At 34.5% G+C, this 20,741-nt stretch overlaps 1 protein-coding gene across 4 annotated transcripts in view; it reads left to right on the top strand.

The window, feature by feature from the left end:
- The window catches only part of PSME4 (proteasome activator subunit 4), a 109,232-nt gene that overhangs the window by 56,300 nt on the left and 32,191 nt on the right, over positions 1-20,741 (top strand). For all 4 annotated transcript variants that reach the window (XM_032410986.1, XM_032410988.1, XM_032410987.1 and 1 more), the window contains 14 exons: positions 336-434; positions 657-726; positions 1,584-1,651; positions 2,770-2,985; positions 3,593-3,750; positions 4,737-4,832; positions 11,995-12,050; positions 13,904-13,960; positions 14,172-14,227; positions 14,325-14,423; positions 15,979-16,041; positions 16,183-16,278; positions 17,634-17,765; positions 19,827-20,036. In XM_032410986.1, coding sequence (XP_032266877.1) covers positions 336-434; positions 657-726; positions 1,584-1,651; positions 2,770-2,985; positions 3,593-3,750; positions 4,737-4,832; positions 11,995-12,050; positions 13,904-13,960; positions 14,172-14,227; positions 14,325-14,423; positions 15,979-16,041; positions 16,183-16,278; positions 17,634-17,765; positions 19,827-20,036 — 1,476 coding nt within the window. The remainder of the gene's footprint in view (positions 1-335; positions 435-656; positions 727-1,583; positions 1,652-2,769; positions 2,986-3,592; positions 3,751-4,736; positions 4,833-11,994; positions 12,051-13,903; positions 13,961-14,171; positions 14,228-14,324; positions 14,424-15,978; positions 16,042-16,182; positions 16,279-17,633; positions 17,766-19,826; positions 20,037-20,741) is intronic.

Here is a 20,741-nt window from a genome sequence, read left to right on the forward strand (position 1 = left end):
ATGTTAGATAAGCCAAAACCTTCCCTTTGTTAGATTGGATTAGGCAACAAGATAATTTGCATTTACTTCCAGCAGCTGTAGTTTTGTATTTAATTTTCCTGTAGCAAATAAAATCTTGTGCCTAAAATGCACATTAGGGTCTTGTGCAAAAGATTGTTCATAGATCTTGATGTAACATGAATAAGCAAATCTTTATAAAATTCAGATGGTTAAAAATTTCCTACTTGGTTATTTTTAGTTTTAGTCCGACTCTCATTTTCTTTTATGTTTCATAAGATGTTTAAGTTTCTTAAAAATGCTGATAAGACCTTTTCACTTCTTACATATCTTAACAGGTGGCCCTTCAGAAGGTTTTTAATTTTTCTATTTCGCATATATTTGAAACAAGAGTAGCAGGCCGCATGGTGGCAGACATGTGCCGAGCTGCTGTAAAGGTGAGTTTGGGGTTTTTGGACTGATGAATTAATGAGTCAGTAACCAACAGGTTTATATGGTTAATTCTTTTATACATGCTTTGTATACTTAAAATACATCGTTCTTTCAGTAGCAGTTTACAACCCTTATTTGCCTCTGAAAATAGTGTCAGGGTATATACTTTGTGACTGTTGAATATTCATGGCCTTCCAAAAAATTTATGTATACAAATATGTTTTCAGTGCTGCCCAGAGGAGTCTTTGAAGTTATTTGTTCCCCACTGCTGCAATGTTATAACTCAGCTTACAATGAGTAAGTCATAAGGTTATTATTCTGTATTTTTAATTTTAGGTAATAAAATTTTTTTTGTTTCTAGAACTCTGTTGGTGAAAAAAGATTCTACAAGCTGTGCAATATTTTAATTTTGTAGTTTGGGGCAGGGATTGCTCGAGTTAAGGTGTCATCCAGGTGACAGCTTAGAAATTTTACTTTATTAAATTAGTATTTTCATACATGTAAGAACCATGTAGAGGTTGCCATAAAAACATATCAGTCAATTTGTGAGATGTGGAGGAGCAGGTGCCCTGATTTGATATGTTTATTTTCTTGAAAATTGAATTTTCACCTCCTCTGGAGCAAGTTCAGCTTCATGAAAAAGGAATGAGACTTTTCTCAGCAGTTAGAGATACTGAAGACAAATATTAAAAAATGATGCATTTAGCCATCAAAAAAAAAAAATGAAATCTTGCCATTTGCAACGACGTGGATGGAACTAGAGGGTATTATGCTAAGGGAGATAAGTCAATCAGAGAAAGACATGTATCATATGATCTCACAGATAATGTGGAATTTGAGAAACAAGACAGAGGATCATAGGGGAAGAGAGGGAAAAATGAAACAAGACGAAACCAGAAAGGGAGATAAACCATAAGAGACTCTTAATCTCAGGAAACAAACTGAGGGTTGCTGGAGGGGAGAGGGGTAGAGGGATGGGGGGCTGGGTGATGGACATTGGGGAGGGTATGTGCTATGGTGAGCACTGTGAATTGTGTAAGACTGATGAATCACAGACCTGTACCCCTGAAACATACATTTTATGTTAATAAAAAAAAGATGCATTTAGTTGGATGCATAGTTCTTTTTCCCTGATACTGTTTTGCCATTTATAGATGATGATGTATTAAATGAAGAAGAGCTAGATAAGGAATTGCTGTGGAATCTTCAACTTTTGTCTGAGGTATTGTAAATCTTTGTAATAAAGAAATATCACTGTGAAAATGATGACTTGGTTTTAGAATTTATTTTTTTTAATTGACTTTAAAAAATATGAAAAGTCTGGTTTTTTTTGTTTTTGTTTTTTTTTAAGATTTTGTTTATTATTTGAGAGAGAGAGAGCATAAGAGAGCACAGGCAGAGGGAGGGGCAGAGGCAGACGGAGAGGGAGGAGCAGGGAGCCCAACACGGTCACTCCCAAGACTCTGGGATCATGACCTGAGCTGAAGGTAGACGCTTAATTGACTGAGCGACCCAGGCGCCCCAGTTTGTTTGTTTTTTTGTTTTTTTTTAAGTAGGCTCCATGCCCAGCGTGGAGCCCAGTGCACAGGGCTTGAACTCATAGCGCTGAGATCAAGACCTGAGCTGAGATCAGGAGTTTGGATGTTTAACCAACTGAGCCACCCAGGCACCCCAAAGATTTATTTATTTATTTAAGTGATCTCTACACCCAATGTGGGGCTTGAACTCATGACCCCAGAATTGAGAGTTGCATGCTCTACTGACTGAGCCAACCAGGCTCCCTGATACTGAAAAGTCCTTAGTTTTAGATTTTCTTTATATAGCTACAGAAAGTCAGATAATGGCATTTTCTTGTTATCAAGGGAGTATGATAATTGTTGATGGCTTCATGTGCAGCACTGTAATTTTTACTGATTAATTCTGATACTAGTAACTCATTAATTGAAAATTTTATCAGATTTGGCAATTCCTTTTTTTTTTCTCTCCATTTTCTCTCTCTCTCTCCATAAATTTGGCTGTCAGTTAAACATTTTCCTTTATGGGTTGGTTCACCAACAAACAGAGAGCTCCAATTAAGTTTTGTCTCTTTGAGGAGATAGATTCTTTGAAAAGGATGGTACTGTGGCATATAAGGGCTTGAATTCAGAGAATTTGTTTTGATCTTAAGAAAGAATTGTAAGAATATACTTAAAATGACAATTCTAAAATGAATTAAAGTCATTTTAAGAAACACTGTTATTATTTTAGGCTACTTTAGTAGCTAAACATTGTTCGTTGCAGTAATTATTGATTCTTAATCTTATCACCAAAATATCCTCAACTGTTTTTTTCCTCTTTTAGATTACTCGAGTGGATGGGAAGAAGTTGCTTTTTTATAGGGAGCAGCTAGTAAAGATTCTCCAAAGAACCCTCCATCTAACCTGTAAGCAGGGTTACACTCTGTCTTGTAACCTTTTGCATCACCTCCTCCGTTCTACTACACTTATCTACCCGACAGAGTACTGCAGTGTGCCAGGTGGCTTTGACAAGCCTCCTTCCGAATACTTTCCTATCAAGGCAAGCATTTTCAGTAATTAAGAATTCAAGTACATATTGGGTTATTTTTCTAAGGATCCAGAGTGGGGTTTTTTTGTGTGTGTGTTGTGTATGAAGATGTCATTTCTTTATTTTTAAAGTAGATTATTAAAATTATTGGAATGTTTTAAACTTGGGAAGTGTAACATAGCGCAGAACAGCCTAGTTTTTTTCTTTTCTGTTTGACTATGAAGGGGTTGGTATGCTATATGTAGCTTGTATATTCCATATGATTTTATTGGAGAACTCAGTAGCTTTATAAGCTTATTGTTACTCTTACAGTAAACTCATATTTAAGTGGCTCTTCAGGGAGACCTTTTTCTGGAGTGAGAATGAAGGGGTAATGAGTTTTTATGCCTGTTTTTTAGAGAGAAAGGGAGAAAGGGTGGAGAGGGGCAGAGAGAGAATCTTAAGCTGGCTCTATGCCCAACGTGAGCTGGATATGGGACTGGATCTCACAACCCTGAGAGCACAACCCCCTGAGCCACCCAGGTGCCCCTTCCTGGAAGACCTTTTAAGCTACATGTACATCTTTTTTCTTTTTTTTTCCAATTTCTCAGCTTGCTGAACAAATGTTATTCTTTTCTAGGACTGGGGTAAGCCAGGGGACTTGTGGAACCTGGGCATCCAGTGGCATGTTCCTTCTTCAGAAGAAGTGGCTTTTGCCTTCTATCTGTTGGACTCTTTTCTTCAGCCTGAGCTCATCAAACTTCAGCACTGTGGTGATGGAGAACTTGAAATGTCTAGGTTCGTTTTCTTTCATAAACACTTAGTGTTGTGTGGTTGCAGATTGAGAAAAATCTTTTTGTGTCTTTCCCTTTCTCCGTGGCATATCTGATGTATTCATTTTCAGTGTGTATTTATATCTGCCATACATATAATTAAAAAACCATTTAATATAGTGTATAACAAATTTTGTCATAATACTTAAACCTTTTAAATAGAAAAACTCATTTTTTTTCTAGTTTGCTTTTTGTGACTTTTGCTTAGCAGTTTCACTTGTGCATCTTTTGGGAAGTGTATGGAAATGCCTGTTTTTCTAGATTCAGGTTAGATTTTGGGGGGTTTTTAATTTATTTTTGTAATTCATATTATTGATGTTAATGTTACTTAGTGAAATATTTCTGAGTTGTTTTTTTTTCTTTCCCAAGAGGCTTTAGCAAAAAATAGTTATTTAATAAGATCATTAGACTTCTACAGTTTGAATCTTTGGAAGTTCCTAAAATAATAGTAAGAAAATTAGTATGTGTGAAATACCAGGAAATTTTAATAAGCAAATTCAGTAGGAATGGTTTGGAGGAGGAAAGAAGTACGACTGATGATGTCTGAACTGCTTTTTGGAGTAAGTGTTTGGCTAGTCCATTTTTAAAAGATGGAGTATGCTGGAGGAACTTCTGGAATACTGTTTTCCCTTTTTATCAGTGGTAGCAATCTTTGGGTACATAGGTGATTACATTCAGAATTGATTCACAAAGAGCAATCAGTTGCTGTTATTTCTGATTATTTAGAGCCTGTTTAATCATAAGTAGGTCTGTACTGTATTACCAGTATAAATACCTGTTTATTACCTTGTATTATTAAGTGGGTAAACTGAAGACATTTGCCGTTTCTTGGCCTTAATTTTGTATATCCCCACTTAAGGTTCTTGTACTTCATCCTAGACTCTCCAAGGCCTTTTGTTAACAGGGATTTAGAGTCTTCTAAAATATGAAAATACCTTTTATCTTTTCCAGAGATGATGTTCTACAGAGTCTGACTATAGTGCACAATTGTTTAATTGGCTCAGGAAACCTCCTACCTCCATTGAAAGGAGAGCCGGTTACTAACTTGTAAGTAAAAATAACTACTTTACATATTTTGCTGTTTTGCCATTTGGCATATATTTTAAGTCTTAGTCACATAATGAGTCACTGGTTTTATTATTGGTGTTGTTTCTGTATCACTTTAACCTTTTGTCATTATTAGGCCAAAAATACCTGAGGCAGAATTTAGGTCTCTAAACTTTAAGGCTTTAATCAGATTTTCATATGGTACCAGGATAGGATAATTCTGAATGTTAATCAGTTTATAAATATCAATACTAAGTTCATCCTTTAGTTTCTGAGTTAAGATAAATACTCTTTTTGTCTGCAATCAGTGTTCATTAGGGATTTTATAGGAAAAATCTGCGTATTTTTAATATTAAAATTTGTTAAGTATAACTTATTTTGAGCTTTTAAATTGTACTAAGTTGCTTTTATGAATTTAAGTGCTTTTCAGACTATTACAATTTTGAATGAATGCCTTGATTTAGTCCATTGTTAAGTTGAAAAAAATTGAGCTTAAATGAAATCAGCAATATGTAACGTGAGCTCAGTTATTTAGTAGTGAGCTGCTAGTTTCAGGCCTAGTTTCAGTATACTGCCTTAGATCATTTTCTCTCAACATCAACATCTCATTGCTGAGCAAGTTCATGAAAATCACATAAAAATGAGTAAGTAACCCCTGCCCCCTCAAAAAACACAAAGAATTATTTGTTGATTTGCAAGAAAAATCTTAAAAACTTCAAGGAGTGATTTTAAAATGTGGCTTGCTTATCTTTCCCCATATTTTGTATAATCATTGTTTGGAGTCATGCTTTCTAATGATTCCCACTTAGTTCACTTTAAAAACTGTTTGTAAGGCATTGAACTTTAGATTGCTCGTTAGATTTGAGAGGGAGAAGTAGGTTCATCTCAGGTAAGGAAATCTGTTTTAAGTTTGTCTAGGAATTTGCTGAGTTCTTTGAAAGTACTTTTGGTTTTCACCAGTATTATAGTTTGATTTAGGGACAATTTTACCAAAAGTCATCTTTGTTAAGAGAGATTGATTTTAAACATTATTTAAAAATGAGAGACTTAAAGAAATGGTTTTGATTTTCCTCATGATCTTAACAGTGTATAATATAGTAAGAATTGAACTCTTATGGCATGCTGAAAACCTATTTTGTACATAACAGATTTATTACATCAATAAATTTAATTCTGCTTGAACATGTTGACATTGAGAAATATGGTAATTTAATCCAATAAGAGCCAAAGCATGTATCTTCTGTATATATGATGAGAAGATTTTTAGTTTTGAGTGATCCTTAGGATGCACCGCTGAAGGGTCCACTCAGGAGGCTGAGAGGTTTCTGTTGCGGTTCATATCAGTATGAGCATATTTATGCCATGTGCACTACACTAGTGAGTTGAAGCAAGGTCTTTATCACTTTGAAATAAAAGCACATCAAGAAAAAAGTTCCTTATATTTGGTTATGATAAAACCAGTTAGGTTTGTAAATAATGAAATGTATTTTCAGTAAGGAAAAGAATACCATGTTATAAACATTTTATGAATGCCATGGACATTATAAGCCTTAAAATTGATCCTGAGAGTATCCTTCATAGGTTTTTCCCAGAAAAGTTGAGAAGGAAAGGTAATTTAGACTGAAAAGTTTTGTGTTTCAGAATTTTCACTTTCGGAGTGAAAATTTAATATAATAAGACATAATGAAGTAATACAAAATTGCATTTACTATAAATATATAATGTTCATATATTTTAATAACTTAAAAGTAGAAATATGAAATGTTTTCTGGTGTATTTAGTAATACATAATAAATACAATACAGAATGAAAACTTCAGTTGTTTTAATCATTGAACCATACACATTTTTAGGACTGTTTTTCTATAGTTAGCAGGGATAATGATTATACAAAGTAGAATCAAAGATTAATGAGCACCCCTTTGCCTTTGAATCGCCAAAGAGGGGGTTTATAAAGTCTTTCCTGGACTTTTAAATAATTTGTAACAGAATCCTTTCCTTTAAAACCAATTTCTTACTGATAGCTCCTTCATCTGAAATCTTAACTTATTTTTACATTTTCTTTATATAACATCTCAACTTTTTTTTGCAGATAGCAAATTAGTTCTCAGTAAAGTATCATAAAATAAAGTTAGCTTTTTAAATCTCAGAAATGCTTATTCTAATATAGGTCTATAATGTTAAAATTTCTAAATGTAAATTGATTTGAAAAAGCTAATCGGGTGCCTGGCTGGCTTAGTCAGAGGAGTGTGCAACTCTTGATCCTCGGGGTCTTGAGTTCGAGCCCCACATGGGTATAGAGATTACTTAAATAAATCAAAAGAAAAAACTAATCAAATAATTTCAATTTTGGTGCCATTGTTCTATAATAAGTCATACATCCTAGTGTGAAGAAAGAATATCTGTAGCATAATTCTTGGAGATTATTAGCAGCTGGTCTTAATAGAGAAATAGAGTAAAATATATCGGGTGGGGGAGAAAAGGAAACATATAATTGTGACAAGTTCATTAGTTAGTGTAATGCCTAAGGTGCCTGAGGAAGTCACTCTTGTTAATAACAAACAATTTGGCTGTGGTATTGTGGGACATTACGTATTTTCTGAAATACCAGACCAGTTTTTGGAAGCACATAGCAACTCAGTTTTCTTTAAAATTAGTCTTATATTTTTCTTATATATAAATCTCAATTAGGTAAAAACATTCTAGCTGCTTAATTTTTTTGGTCAGATCTTTCAGTCTTAAGTTTGCCTTGCACATGTATTAGTAGTATTTGTCCTCTGGGAAATTGCAATAATGAGAAACTGGAAACTTGGTTCAGTTCTGAGTTTTCCTGTAAGAAAATCTAATTTAGTTCCTAATAGAATATATGGCATAGTCTTAGAATCCCATTGTTCAGGTAAATGGCTACTAAATGTGCAAACCAATTTTCTGTGCTTTGTGTTAGAGACTGACAAAATATAAAAACTTAGGTGAGTTGATTGTCCTAAGTAGAAGGTAAATGATGTACCTCATGGTATCTTCATTGTACTTTTTTTGGCCTTTGGCAATGTAGGATTACTAAATATCTTGTTGTATATATTATAAATTTTACTGTTTTAGAGGATGGGTAAAATAGGGTCCCTTGAGGGTAATTAAGTGTAAATTTCTTTAGTACAGTTTGAATTTTTGGCAGTTTTGTCAGATACCAAGGTTGCTGAATTAATCTTAAAATGGAACCTCTCTATTTTGCTGTTGGAACCTTTAGTTAATGATTTAATAGAAATATGTGTGGTATAGTTTATACTCCTAGTTCTACCTTTATAGATGTGGAAGTTGGATCATGTCTTTGCAGGGTCATACAGGAATTTTGGACACTTGCCTTTAATCCTGAAATCGTCATTAATTTCTACTTTTGCAGTCCACTCTTTATAATCTTTTAGGTCTAACCAGCTGTCACAGGATGCAAAAAACTAACATCTATAAAAACAGGGTTACTCAAGGTAGAGGAGTCACCATTTTTCATCTCCGATATTTCTTCTTTACTTTTGTGCCCCTTTCCTCTGATAGATCTGTTAAGCCATTCTTAGTTAAATCATTCTTAGGATCTCAGCTTATACTAACTTCTCAGGCAAAGAAAACTTCATAGTTAAGGTCTAAGAGTTGAGACCATTTCATTAATATGTGAAAGGATGTGTTGTTCTGCGATGAGGGGCAGGGCTAGCTAACCTCTCTTGGCACCTCCAGGAAACTACCCAGCTCTGCTGGGGGAGCTGCACACAGAAAAGGAAACAGTTACTACTCCACGGTGAGTAACCCTGTTTTCTCCTTATTTCACCTTCTGACTGTTTTCATTGATTTTTAAAAAGCTTGTGTGTCAGACATGGAAATAGTTCTTATGCTCAGAGTTAATTTTAAACCTAGCAACCTTTTGTTCACATGGTAGAGTAAGAGCCAGCTTTTCATTTGCGTTTATAGCTATTATTGATGCCTAGGATTGAATTGGATAACAGAACATAGAAATAGGCCAATTGTTTCTTGTGAAACACTTGTAACCTTGATTGGAAAACAAAATCTGTTAGTGTTAGTGGCTTGGTTTTACACCTTTTATGTTTGCTTTCTTGGGGTTGGGGGGGGGAGTAGGCCGTTCTTCCAGCTGTAGACAAGAAGTATTGTTTGCACTTGTTTCATGATAGTTCACCTAGCCTTCGTTTGCATATTGGATTTGCATTGTATATTTTGTTTTTATGTTACTAGTCATTTCTTCCTTTTTCACCATCCTTTCTCTCCCACCAGTGATTATTTTCATAGTTCTGCTCTAATCAAATCTGGAGAAGATTGCCATCTAGTGGTACAAATAACATAGCTGTCACACTTCTAGGTCTTTTTTTTTTTTTTTTTTTTTTTTTTTTTTTTTTGGTGGCACAAATATTGAACACATTTTGTTATAAATTAGGTGCCCTGGTGCTGTCTAGTGCTTTGAAGCTGATTTAACTTTATTATTGTATAAATGGTATTATTTAAAATATGTCGTGTAGGAATTGTCAGAATTTTATTTAGTTCCTGAGGTCAAATTATTACTGTTTATAAAATGGACCAGTGAATGAGAAAAATGAATTTCACTTGTAGTGGGGCAGTGATGGTATTTGATCTAAATTCTGTATATTACTACTATAGCTTTAAATCAGAACTCACATCTGTAAGTGTTGATGGCACTTTAAATATGTTCAGTTAAGATTCTGTACATAACTAAAAGTGACAAGAGCAGTCTCTAAGTATCAAGGTATAGGGCAGCACACGTATACTTAGTGCGGCCACAAAAAGATACAGTCCTAAATCTTACTTGGATAATGGATAGAGATTTCTTTTAGAAAAGTATTCTTCTAAAGCCCAGAGGAAATACTTAGTATAAATATGTATTTACACTTGCTGAGAAACATTTAGTGTAAAACCTGTCAGTCCAATCAGAGTTTAATTAATTTGTTAGAGAAGAAGGGATCTATTAAAACTGAGTCTTAGATAAATAAACATAAAAGGACTTTGTGATGGATAAGAACAAATAAAGCTGAACTACATGTCTAACCAGATGCCTTTGTACACTTGAGATATGAAAGATGTGTTTTAATTCACGTTTCAAAAGGAAAGCCTAAGCTGGGTTTATTTAAATGTACTTTTTAATACTTCAAAATCCCATATAGGTTGAGATACGTTAAAACACTTGTAAATCAGCAATAATCTTCAGATTTTCTGGTAGGGAAGCACTTCAGAGAGCCATGAATTTTAAAAATAAGCATCAAGGCTCTTAGATGAGACTTGCTTTTAAATGTGATTACAGAGTTAATAATACTGGTATTACTAGAGTCAGAAAGGCATACAAGCAAAACTTTTCAAATTCCCAACTGGATAGTTTTTTTTGTTGGATAGTTAGGGTTTTATGTGTGTATACACACACACACAGTAAAAATTCAAAATAGCTCACTATAGTGGTTGCTTTTTTATGTTTGTAAGAACAATTTTATGCTAATTAAAATGCATGCTTGGTTCAATATTATTTGGTACTAAGTACAGACTGGGTAAGGTACAGTAGGATTCTTAACTTTACACAACTACTGATGTTTACAGCAGCAGCGAGGAGACATCAACTCTCATGTGATAGCTCATGGCAAGCCTTTTCCTGTGCTGTAATAGGGAAGGAAGGATGAGTGGGTGGGGTTAAAGGTCTTACGCCTTTATGCTTGTTACTGTTTGAGCACAGTCTTTTTCTCTTTGATGGTGAAATCTAATTTCAGTAGAGATGTTGGACTCCTTGAAGTTCATTGTAAAGGAATGTGATTTTATTTTTAACTGACTAGATTCTGGATACATATATATTATTTAATCATACACAATTTTACAGAATGCGTAAGTTTGCAAGATGTTGCCAAAGGCTGAAGCTTTATAGAATGAAAACCAAATTTTATGAATTTGAATTTGAACTTCAAAGTCTCTGAAAAGCAAATTAGTATTTTATATTATAAAATATAACCATTCTTTGTTTATACTCTGTAGGCTTGGTTTGAAACACGAGACAGTATCGTTGCCATCCTAGGTCCTAGATTATGGTGAGGAACATAGTTAAATAATTGGCAGTTTAGTAATCTTAATATTATTACCCATTTAGATAAATCCAAGAATTCATAACTACCAAGTATTAAGATAGAGATAACTTGCTTAATTCAACTTAAAAAAATACAATATAGATGGGGGCATATTGATTTAAAAGTAGTTTTTTCTTCATAACAAGTGCTGTGTAGTTCATGAGTGATGAATAATCAATCACTATAAAATTTCTTTTTATAACTAATTAGCTTTGTATTGGATAAGCTTACCCCATGTTTCCTTGGCATTTGTGCCTGTGTTCTTCCTCTTAGAAAGTCTTATCTTTTTGTTTATAAAAAGTTGTTGAATTGATACTGTATTTTGAAATGTTGAAAACTATATTTTTCATTGAAAAAATTTAGATTTCAGATATAAAGGTTCGTATTCCCTACTAAAATCTGTTCTTACATACCTTAAAAGTGACTTTTAATTGTTTAATGAGTTTAGCTGGGTCTTGTTCTGTTAACATAATTCTTTGTGGCAGATCTTTAATTAGGAAATGCAGTGTTTTTATATCTGATCATCTTCAAAAGAAAGTAATGGCATTTTAACTGCAGGTGATAGGAGAGAGCAGTTTGGGTGGTTTTTCAGAGGAGGAGTAATGATTATTTAAAGAAGTTTGTCTGCTATATATTCTATAATAAAATTTTACTTGAATTTTTGGTGTCCAGTTTTAACCTTTATTATACCATTATAAAGCTGACTTTTCTTTGTATAATTATATATAAAAGTTTATCATCAGACTTAAACTTTTACACTTGAATATTGAATATCATTATTACGTTTATTTGGGTGGTGAATTCTCCCCCATAAAGTCATTAAATTGAATTAACATTTTCTTTAAGATGAATAAGATTGTCCTTACTGAAACAGATAGCATTAATCTTCAGGAGGACAGAGTAGAGAGTTGACGTATTGAAGATGAGAAATCTGTTTATTAAAAGAGCATCATCTTTGTTTTGATTTAAACATTCTAGCAATGACACTTTTCCCTTTAATCCTTCTTATTGGTATTATTAATAAATGCAAGCACTCTTGTTTTTATACAGGGTACCAAGTATGGTGTCCTTGGAAGAGACAAAATTGTATACTGGACTTGAATATGGTATGTAAATACTAATCTGAGTAAATCTTGTGTGGACAGTTTTTGTCAGTTACTCTACAAGAGTTAAAATGGTCAGAGAAAGACAGATACCATATGATTTCACTCATATGTGGAATTTAAGGAACAAAACATGAACATAGGGGAAGGGAAGGAAAAATAAAATAAGATGAAAATAGAGAGGGAGGCAAATCATGAGAGATACAGAACTCCAGGAAACAAACTGAGGGTTGTTGGAGGGGTGGGGGATGGGGGGAAGGGGTAATTGGGTGATGGGCATTAAGGATGGCATTTGATATAATGAGCACTGAATGTTATATGCAACTGATGAATCACTAAAGTCTACCCTGGTAACTAATAATATAGTATACATTAACTAAATTGAACTTAAAATAAGGAATTAAAAAAAGAGTTAATAATACAGCCACTCTGGAAAACAGTATGGGGGTTCCTCAGAAAGTTAAAAAAAGAGCTATCCTACAGCCCAGCAATTGTACTACTAGGTGTTTACTCCAAAGATACAAATGTAGGGATCCGAAGGGGCACCAGCACCCCAATGTTTATAGCAGCAGTGTCCACAATAGCCAAACTGTGGAAAGAGCGCAGATGTCTGTCGACAGATGAATGGATAAGGAATATGTGTGGTGTGTGTGTGTGTGTGTGTATTAACCACAAAAAAAATGAAATCTTGCATTTGCAACAACGTGGATGGAACTAGAAGGTATTATGCTAAGCGAAATGACTCGAGAGAGGAATTCCATGATTTCACTCATATGTGGAATTTAAGAAACAAAGCAGAGGATCATGGGGAAGGGAGGGAAAAATAAAATAAAACGACATCAGAAAGAGAGACAAACCATAAGAGACTCTTAACTATAGGAAACAAACAGGGCTGCTGGTGGGAGGTGGGGGGTGGGGGGATGGAGTAACTAGGTGATGAGCATTAAGGAGGGCACATGATGTAATGAGCACTGGGTGTTATATGCACCTGATGAATCACTGAACTCTACCTCTGAAACTAATAATGCAGTATATGTTAATTAATTGAATTTAAATGGAATAATATGTAGTTAGAATTTTCCTAGTCTCTTTTTCATATATAAAATGAGTATTAGTTAATTATACAATAGCTGTCTTTACTTTCCCTGGAGAAACTGGAAAATTATTTATATAAAGAATAGCCAAGAAAAGGTAGAAATTGGACTAGGTAAATAAATATTTGGTTGCTTTCTGTGTGCAGAGGCAGATTTTCATATATCATCATGTTCATTTATGTTTAGAATTATTTTAGAAATGATACATTATACTTGATGTGAATATGGGAATATTATAACCTTTATTCTAGCTTTGTGTCCTTCTGTCATAGTGAATTAAATTTCATATAAATATGTAAAACATTGTGTTAATTTAATATTCTGAATCTAACATTAATAGAAATTTAGTACATTTCCTTATCGTTGGATTAACAGTGGAATTAATTGCATAGATTAATTGCTTTAAGGTGTAATTTTTGTTTGCTTGGTTTGGGTCACCCATAACCAATTAAAGAATCTTATGCATTTATGATCTCTAAGTAGTGAATAGGACTTTGAAATATTAGCAAAGATTTTTTTTCTTCTTCCTCCTTGCCTACCCAAGAAAGTTTTATAAGCAGGTCTTTGTAAATGTGAAGGTTTTAAAAATTACTCTGTATCATGCCTAGACACTAATCCAGCTATGAAAAAGGCAGACCCACTTGGTTTTTTTCCTGGATTACATGATTTATTCTTGACATAAACTGTTTATATAAGTAAGCTTCAACAGCTGGGGAGGATTCAGTGTGTTTAAAATGCCTTGTCTCATTTTTTAAAAAATAGATCTATCCAGAGAGAACCACCGAGAAGCAATTGCTAGGGTCATAAGGAAACTTCTTAGTAAGTACATATATGTATTTAACTTATTTTTACTAATAAATATTTAGGAATTTTATAGCATATGTGCTTTTACTTAACTTTATTTAAATTCTAAATAGTGAGAATATCAGGCAATGTTTTTTTCCTTAACTAATAGATTCTTAACTGATATATCAGGAGTCCTGTAGTAATTCAAAATATTTTAACCAAAATCCATTTTCTTCTATTATAGACCACATACTTAACAATTCAGAAGATGATACCAAGTCTTTGTTTCTTATCATAAAGGTACAGTTATCCTTGAATAGTTGCATGATTATTAATGTGACTAGTTTTGACATGATGGCTTATAAATAAATACAAAACTTGAAATTCTTTGGCACAGATTATTGGAGACCTCTTGCAGTTCCAAGGATCTCACAAGCATGAATTCGACTCCCGTTGGAAAAGCTTTAACCTAGTAAAGAAATCAATGGAAAACCGGGTCGGTATTTTCACCTAAACACTCTAAATTAATTTTTTTAAATGTGTATAATATTGACAGTCACTTGATTTAGGGATTGTTCAGCATACAGAGGAAGTTTCCCTGTAAGTAAAAATAGATTTTCAAATATTATATCACGGTATAATCAAAAGAATCCTGGGGAAATGTTTTCCTCTTACAAACTCTTCTGTGAGTTTCCAGGAGAGTGAACTCTCATTGGGAATTTGGAGTGTGATAATGTGGCAGGCTGCCTTGTAAGAACTTGAGGGAATAAAAGATAGGAGGAATTGTCCACAGGCATGGATTTAAAGCATCTCACTTTATGGAGATTTTAGAAAAATAGCTCTTATGTTATCTTTGTGTCCAGAAGTCAGTACAAGCTTCTCAGGAGCATGGAAGAAAGAATATTCAAGCCAGCCATTTGATGTTGATAGCAGTGTTCTGTAGGAGACTTTTATGGAAGCTGAGTCTAAAAAAGGTTGTAGGAGTTTATTGTTTAGGCAAGGGTCACTACGTATTTTAGAGGGAATGGCGTGTAAAAGGGCAGGGAGACATACAAACATGGCATGTGTTAGGGAACAGTGGCTATAGGGCAGAAAAGGCAGGAGGCAACTAGGTCATTTTTAGTTTGAGTTTTGTTTTTGTTTTTTTAAGTTTATTTATTTATTTAAGTAATCTCTACCCCCCAGTGTGGGGCTGGAACTCAGTGACCCCGAGATCAAGAGTCACATGCCCTTCCAACTGATCCAGCCAGGTACCCCCAGGGTGTTTATAGTTTTATCCCCAGAAAGTGCTTCAGTTTTATATTCAGCATGGAAAGAGTCATTAAAGGTTCTGAAGTAGATCTGATCTGAATATTGGAAAGATCAATCTTTAATCACCGATGAGGAAAAAAACAGCAGTAAGAGATGCGACTGGAAGCAACTATCACAGTAGTCCAGATAGAAAAACACAACCTGAATCAAATCACTGGCATTGGGATGGAATAAGGTGTTTTGAAAAAGAAGAATTTGTAGAGACTTGATGACTAGTGAGATAAAGGTGTGAAAGAGAAGCAGTCTCTGAGTTCCAGATATCTGCCTTTAGTGACCAGGTAGAAGATGGGGTGGTAGAGGAGACCATAAAAGATAATTTTTAGAAAAGTAAAAGGTACTATATTCTGTAGTAAACATACACAGTTACCTGGAAAGGCTATTTGTAAATACAACAGAGTCAAGCAATTTTCTTAGTAGTCTCTTTTTGTACTTTCAGTATTTGACTGAATAAGGACCAGCTCAGTTCCTCTCCCATGCATAGATCCATTAATAAACTACCAGAGAAAAACAGGCTGTTGGATGAGCTATTTAAAGGAGATATTTCTACTATTAGCCATAAAATTAATTGAAATAGTATCTTTTAATGTAAGCCTGATCACTTCAGAATAAATGAAATACCTCCACCAGCCCAGTGTGAACCTTTACAGTTCAGTAAAAATTTTTCAGTAGGGGATTCAGGGGAATCCATGGATGCAGTCAATTAGGGACAATGTTGAAGTGTCTTCTACTTTGTTTTTTAGCTCCATGGGAAAAAACAACATATCAGAGCACTGTTGATTGACAGAGTTATGTTGCAGCATGAGGTAAATCTCTTTAAAATCATGATGACTTTTTTAAATGACAGTTTTCCAGATGAATATGTAATTATTTGTGTTACTTCATAATTAAATGAACTTTTTAGTAAAAACTTGGAGATTTGATTTTACATTATTTTCTTTTCGTAGCTACGAACACTGACTGTTGAGGGTTGTGAATACAAAAGGATACATCAAGATATGATCCGAGATCTTCTTCGTTTATCTACAAGTTCATACAGTCAGGTAAGGCTCGTCCCCTCTGCCCCCCTCCTTTGCCCCACATTCCTGTTTTATTACAATGCAATCTAAATAGCCCCATTTCAAATACAAGGAAGTTTAAATAATTTATTGGTGGGGTGCCTGGGTGGCTCATTCAGTTGAGCATCCAACTCTTGATTTCACGTCAGGTCTTGATCTCAGGGTCGTGAGTTCAAGCCCTGGATGGAGCCTACTTAAAATTATTATTATTATTATTACTATTTATTGGCATAGAATGCACCTTCCAAATTACAAATATTTTCAAGCTAATTTTAGTAGTCTTTTAAAAATAATGTTTACTTTACTGTTTGTATTGCTTCTCAAAAAAATTTTTTTTTAAAGATTTTATTTGTCAGAGAGAGAGAGCACCAGCAGGGGGAGCGGCAGGTAGAGGGAGAAGCAGACTCCCCGCTGAGCCGTGAGCCCGATGTGGGACCCGATCCCAGGACCCTGGGATCACGACCTGAGCTGAGGCAGACGGTCAGCCGACTGAGCCACCCAGGCATCCCTCAAATTTTTTTTAAATGTAAAGTTGATAGATAGTGCTAGTGCAATGTTGCTGCCACTTAATCAAATCACATTGTGAACGCCAGTCTCTAAAGGCTATATAATTCCTCCTAGATGTTATGCTTGGGTTTCAGCAACCTGCTACCATATGAATTATGGGGTCCATCCTTGAAGGTAGCAAAGGACCAAGAGATGATCTCCAAGCACGGAGAACTGGAAAAGCAAAATTCATGAATAGCTAATTATTCTATCCTTAATAAATAATGTAAGTTAGGACACTAGTCTCTAACTCAAAGATTTCACCTAAAGACTTTGAAATATGTACAGTGTGTCACTTTTACTATAATTGGTTATTACTCATTATGATTTAATTCATGGATTATAATCTTATACTGAATCTTTTGTTTGGGTTTAAAATATACGGGCTCTTAACTTATGGTTTGCATTGAAAAGGTAAAGTTGTTCTGGGATTTTAGAAAGTCTTTGATTTTCTTTGCATAAATACAAGAGAAAATCTAACTCTTCTCATCAAAAGTAACTTAGAATAGATGCTGATTATGTTATAGGACAAATGCATATCAGTTCTATTCAGTCTCTCCTTTATCAAAAATATTTGAACCTGTATAACCTAAACCATGGATGTGGTTGGTGGTAATGTGCTTTCCTTTTGGTAAAAAGATAATAATTTACTTGTTTTTGTTAAGGTATGTGCTTTGATATGTTTTTCTGTTACAACACTATTTAAATTATTTTGTTTTTGGTAATTTATTTAGAAACTTTTTGTTGTTTGCCTACTATATAATAAAGTCTTTTGTTAATAATACTTTCTTCAGGTCAGAAATAAGGCTCAGCAAACATTTTTTGCTGCCTTGGGCGCATATAACTTCTGTTGCAGAGATATCATTCCCCTGGTTTTGGAGTTCTTACGGCCTGATAGACAAGATGTCACACAACAGCAGTTCAAGGTATAGGGTTCTTTGTGTTTTTTTTATTATGAAAATTTTCAGATATACAGAAAGTTGAAAGAATTTTGCAATAAACATCCATATGTCCACCATTCAGATTCTGTATTTAATATTTTGCTATATTTGGACAAATAGATAAATACATTTGCATATATTTATCTATGTCCATCTTATTTTTTATGTATTTCACAATAAATTGAAGACATCAGTACCCTACACCTTTAAACATAGTCTTTTTTTCTCCCTAATTATTTACTCTTACCTGTGTTTATGATTGGTGTTATGGGGAGAAAATGTAGGCTGCAGTTTGAGTTGAGCAGTAGTGGATAAAGAGCCTAGCTGGCCTATAGGAGAGGGGGGTGAAAGACCAAAAGGTTTAGAGTAATGTAAACAGCATGTTGGAAGGCCTGAGACATGAAGAAATATGGTAAGTTTTGAGCAACTGAGTGAGAGTTTGTATGAGTAGATCAGAGAAGGAAGGAAATGACACAAGATAAGGAAAATAGTGTATCTCACAGGGGTGCAGGAGAGTATAGGTGAAACATAATGTTTATGCTATCAGATAGAAGTGGGTTGATTGCAAGTGATTTAAGAGGGAGAATTGATAAGATTTGGTGGTTGAATATGAAGGGACTGAAAAAAGGTATCAAAATTATTAAGGTTCTGGGTTGTACAACTGGTTATGGGGTACATCAGAGAGGGAGAGAAAAGGAAGAATAGATGATGAATTAGTTTGGACAAGTTATATATGAAGTATTTCCTATAAACGAAAAGGGGGTGTCAAGTAGGTAGTTCAACATCATTTCACCACAACACACCATTTCAGTATGTGTTGATGAGAACTGAAAGCTTTGGGCACAGGTAAGAGAGCATAGGAGGAGAGTGAGAAGAGAAAGAGGACCAGGGGGGCAAGAGTTGAGAAAACTCCATTAGGACCCCATGAAGAAGAAGTAACCAAGAAGGGAAAGATCAGAAAGATAACCAAGATAACGAGACGTTACAGAAGCCAATGAGCGATCTTTCCCTGAGAGAAGGGAAACTTAGCAGTATCATTTGCTTTCATTTGCTTTCTGGAGATAGTTAAGATGACAACATGTTCTTGAAGTTGGCTTGTAAGGCAGGTCAACAAACTATAGCTTGGGCTCAGTTCTTGCTTTAGTAAGTAAAGTTGTGTTGGAACACAGCCACGTCCATGACTTTATGTATTTTGTCTGGCCGCTTTCGTGCCACAAGAGCATTGATAAGTAGTTGCAACAGAGACCATATGGCCAACTATTTGCTATTTGACCTTTATAGAAAAAATTTTCTGACCTCCAATGTAGATGCATAATTCAAGAGCGTTATGGAATGTCTGACTCTTAGGGTTGTATATTGTTGAACAAGTTGGGAGCGGTTTAAATGGACACAATCAAACTGGTCAAGTAAGATCAAAATTGAAAAACGTCTATTAGGTCAGTAAAATCAAAGTTACCAGTGACCTTATGAGAACCTGTGAAGAGGAGTAGAGCCCACAGTGGGTAATAAGCCAGATCAGAATTGAGTTAGGGTGAATATTTAGAAAATAACATAATAGCTCTTTTCATTAAAATGGGGTATCATTCTGATTAATAGAGCCTTTATGAGTAAAAAGTGTACAGTATAGTTAAGTAACCTAGTTTTAATATACTTAAGAAAACAATCAGATTTTAGAAATTATCCCAAACATGCCCCTAAAATGCAAAGAGTGGCAAATGTTTGTGGCCTTTGTGATATAATTGTAGTAGAAGAGAATTATAATGGAAGCTATATCCTTAAAAACAACAGCCTTAAATTTCTGTATTATCTTATTCATAGGTGTTCTTTGAGCTAACCCTTTATTAGATGACTTAGGGAAAATATTACTGGATGACAGTTAAATGTCGAGTTCAAGTTTCTGAAAGTAACATGTTAAATGTGTGAACCTATTTTACTAACCAGTATCAAGCACTTAAAGAATCAGTGTTTAGTACATTTAAAAAGATGTAAGTGAATTGGCTACAGCTAAACAGTGCCTCTTATTCCCTATATTATTTTTTCCTGCAGGGTGCCTTGTATTGTCTCCTTGGAAATCACAGTGGTGTATGTTTGGCAAACCTTCATGATTGGGACTGTATTGTACAGACTTGGCCAGCAATTGTTTCTTCTGGACTTAGCAAAGCGATGTCCCTGGAAAAGCCATCAATAGTGAGACTGTTTGATGATCTTGCAGAAAAGATTCATCGGCAGTATGAAACAATTGGCTTGGATTTCGCAGTGAGCAAAACCATTTTTTTTTAATTCAAATTTTAGTGGAAATTAGTATTAGCTTTCTGTTTCCTGTTTGTACTTTAGTAATCACTATGAATTTGGAGCATGGCCAGGAGAGAGCTGGGTTGTTTTCTACCAAGAGGCAACAAAGGGCTATTACGCTGTTGCATTTACCATGATTGTCTATATATCCATGGCCTCATTTTTTGAAAAGTTGATTATATTTTAGGAGGTCACTCTTACTAGCCAAAGTCACAAAAGTTTGACCATAAGGTTCATTTTAGTTTATAGTGACGAAAATTAAAATTGGATGATTTGACAAATGAGAAAGTAAAGAATACCTGTATCAGTGGTGCTTGTATGGGGAGATGTACCAGATGCATATGTACATATCCATCATAACTGAGGATGGATGAAAGTGGTGTGAGTGACGGTGAATTGCCCTCTTCTCTAAGGTAATTGTGTTTGACACCCATCCTTGGTTTTAAAAAACCACTGCTCTAAACCTATTCCTTTTCTATAAAACAGTCTTGCTATTTGCAACTGTCCTTAGATTATGCTTTTTTTTTAAGATTTTTATTTTTAAGTAATCTCTACATCCAACGTGGGGCTCGAACTCACAATTCCAAGCAAGATCAAGAGTCGCATGCTCTTCTGATTGAGCCAGCCAGGCACCTTGGATTATGCTTTCTTTAAAAAAAGGTTTTTGGA

Source organism: Phoca vitulina, unplaced genomic scaffold (genome assembly GCF_004348235.1).
Source record: "Phoca vitulina isolate PV1807 unplaced genomic scaffold, GSC_HSeal_1.0 scaffold12, whole genome shotgun sequence".
Lineage (NCBI taxonomy): Eukaryota > Metazoa > Chordata > Mammalia > Carnivora > Phocidae > Phoca > Phoca vitulina.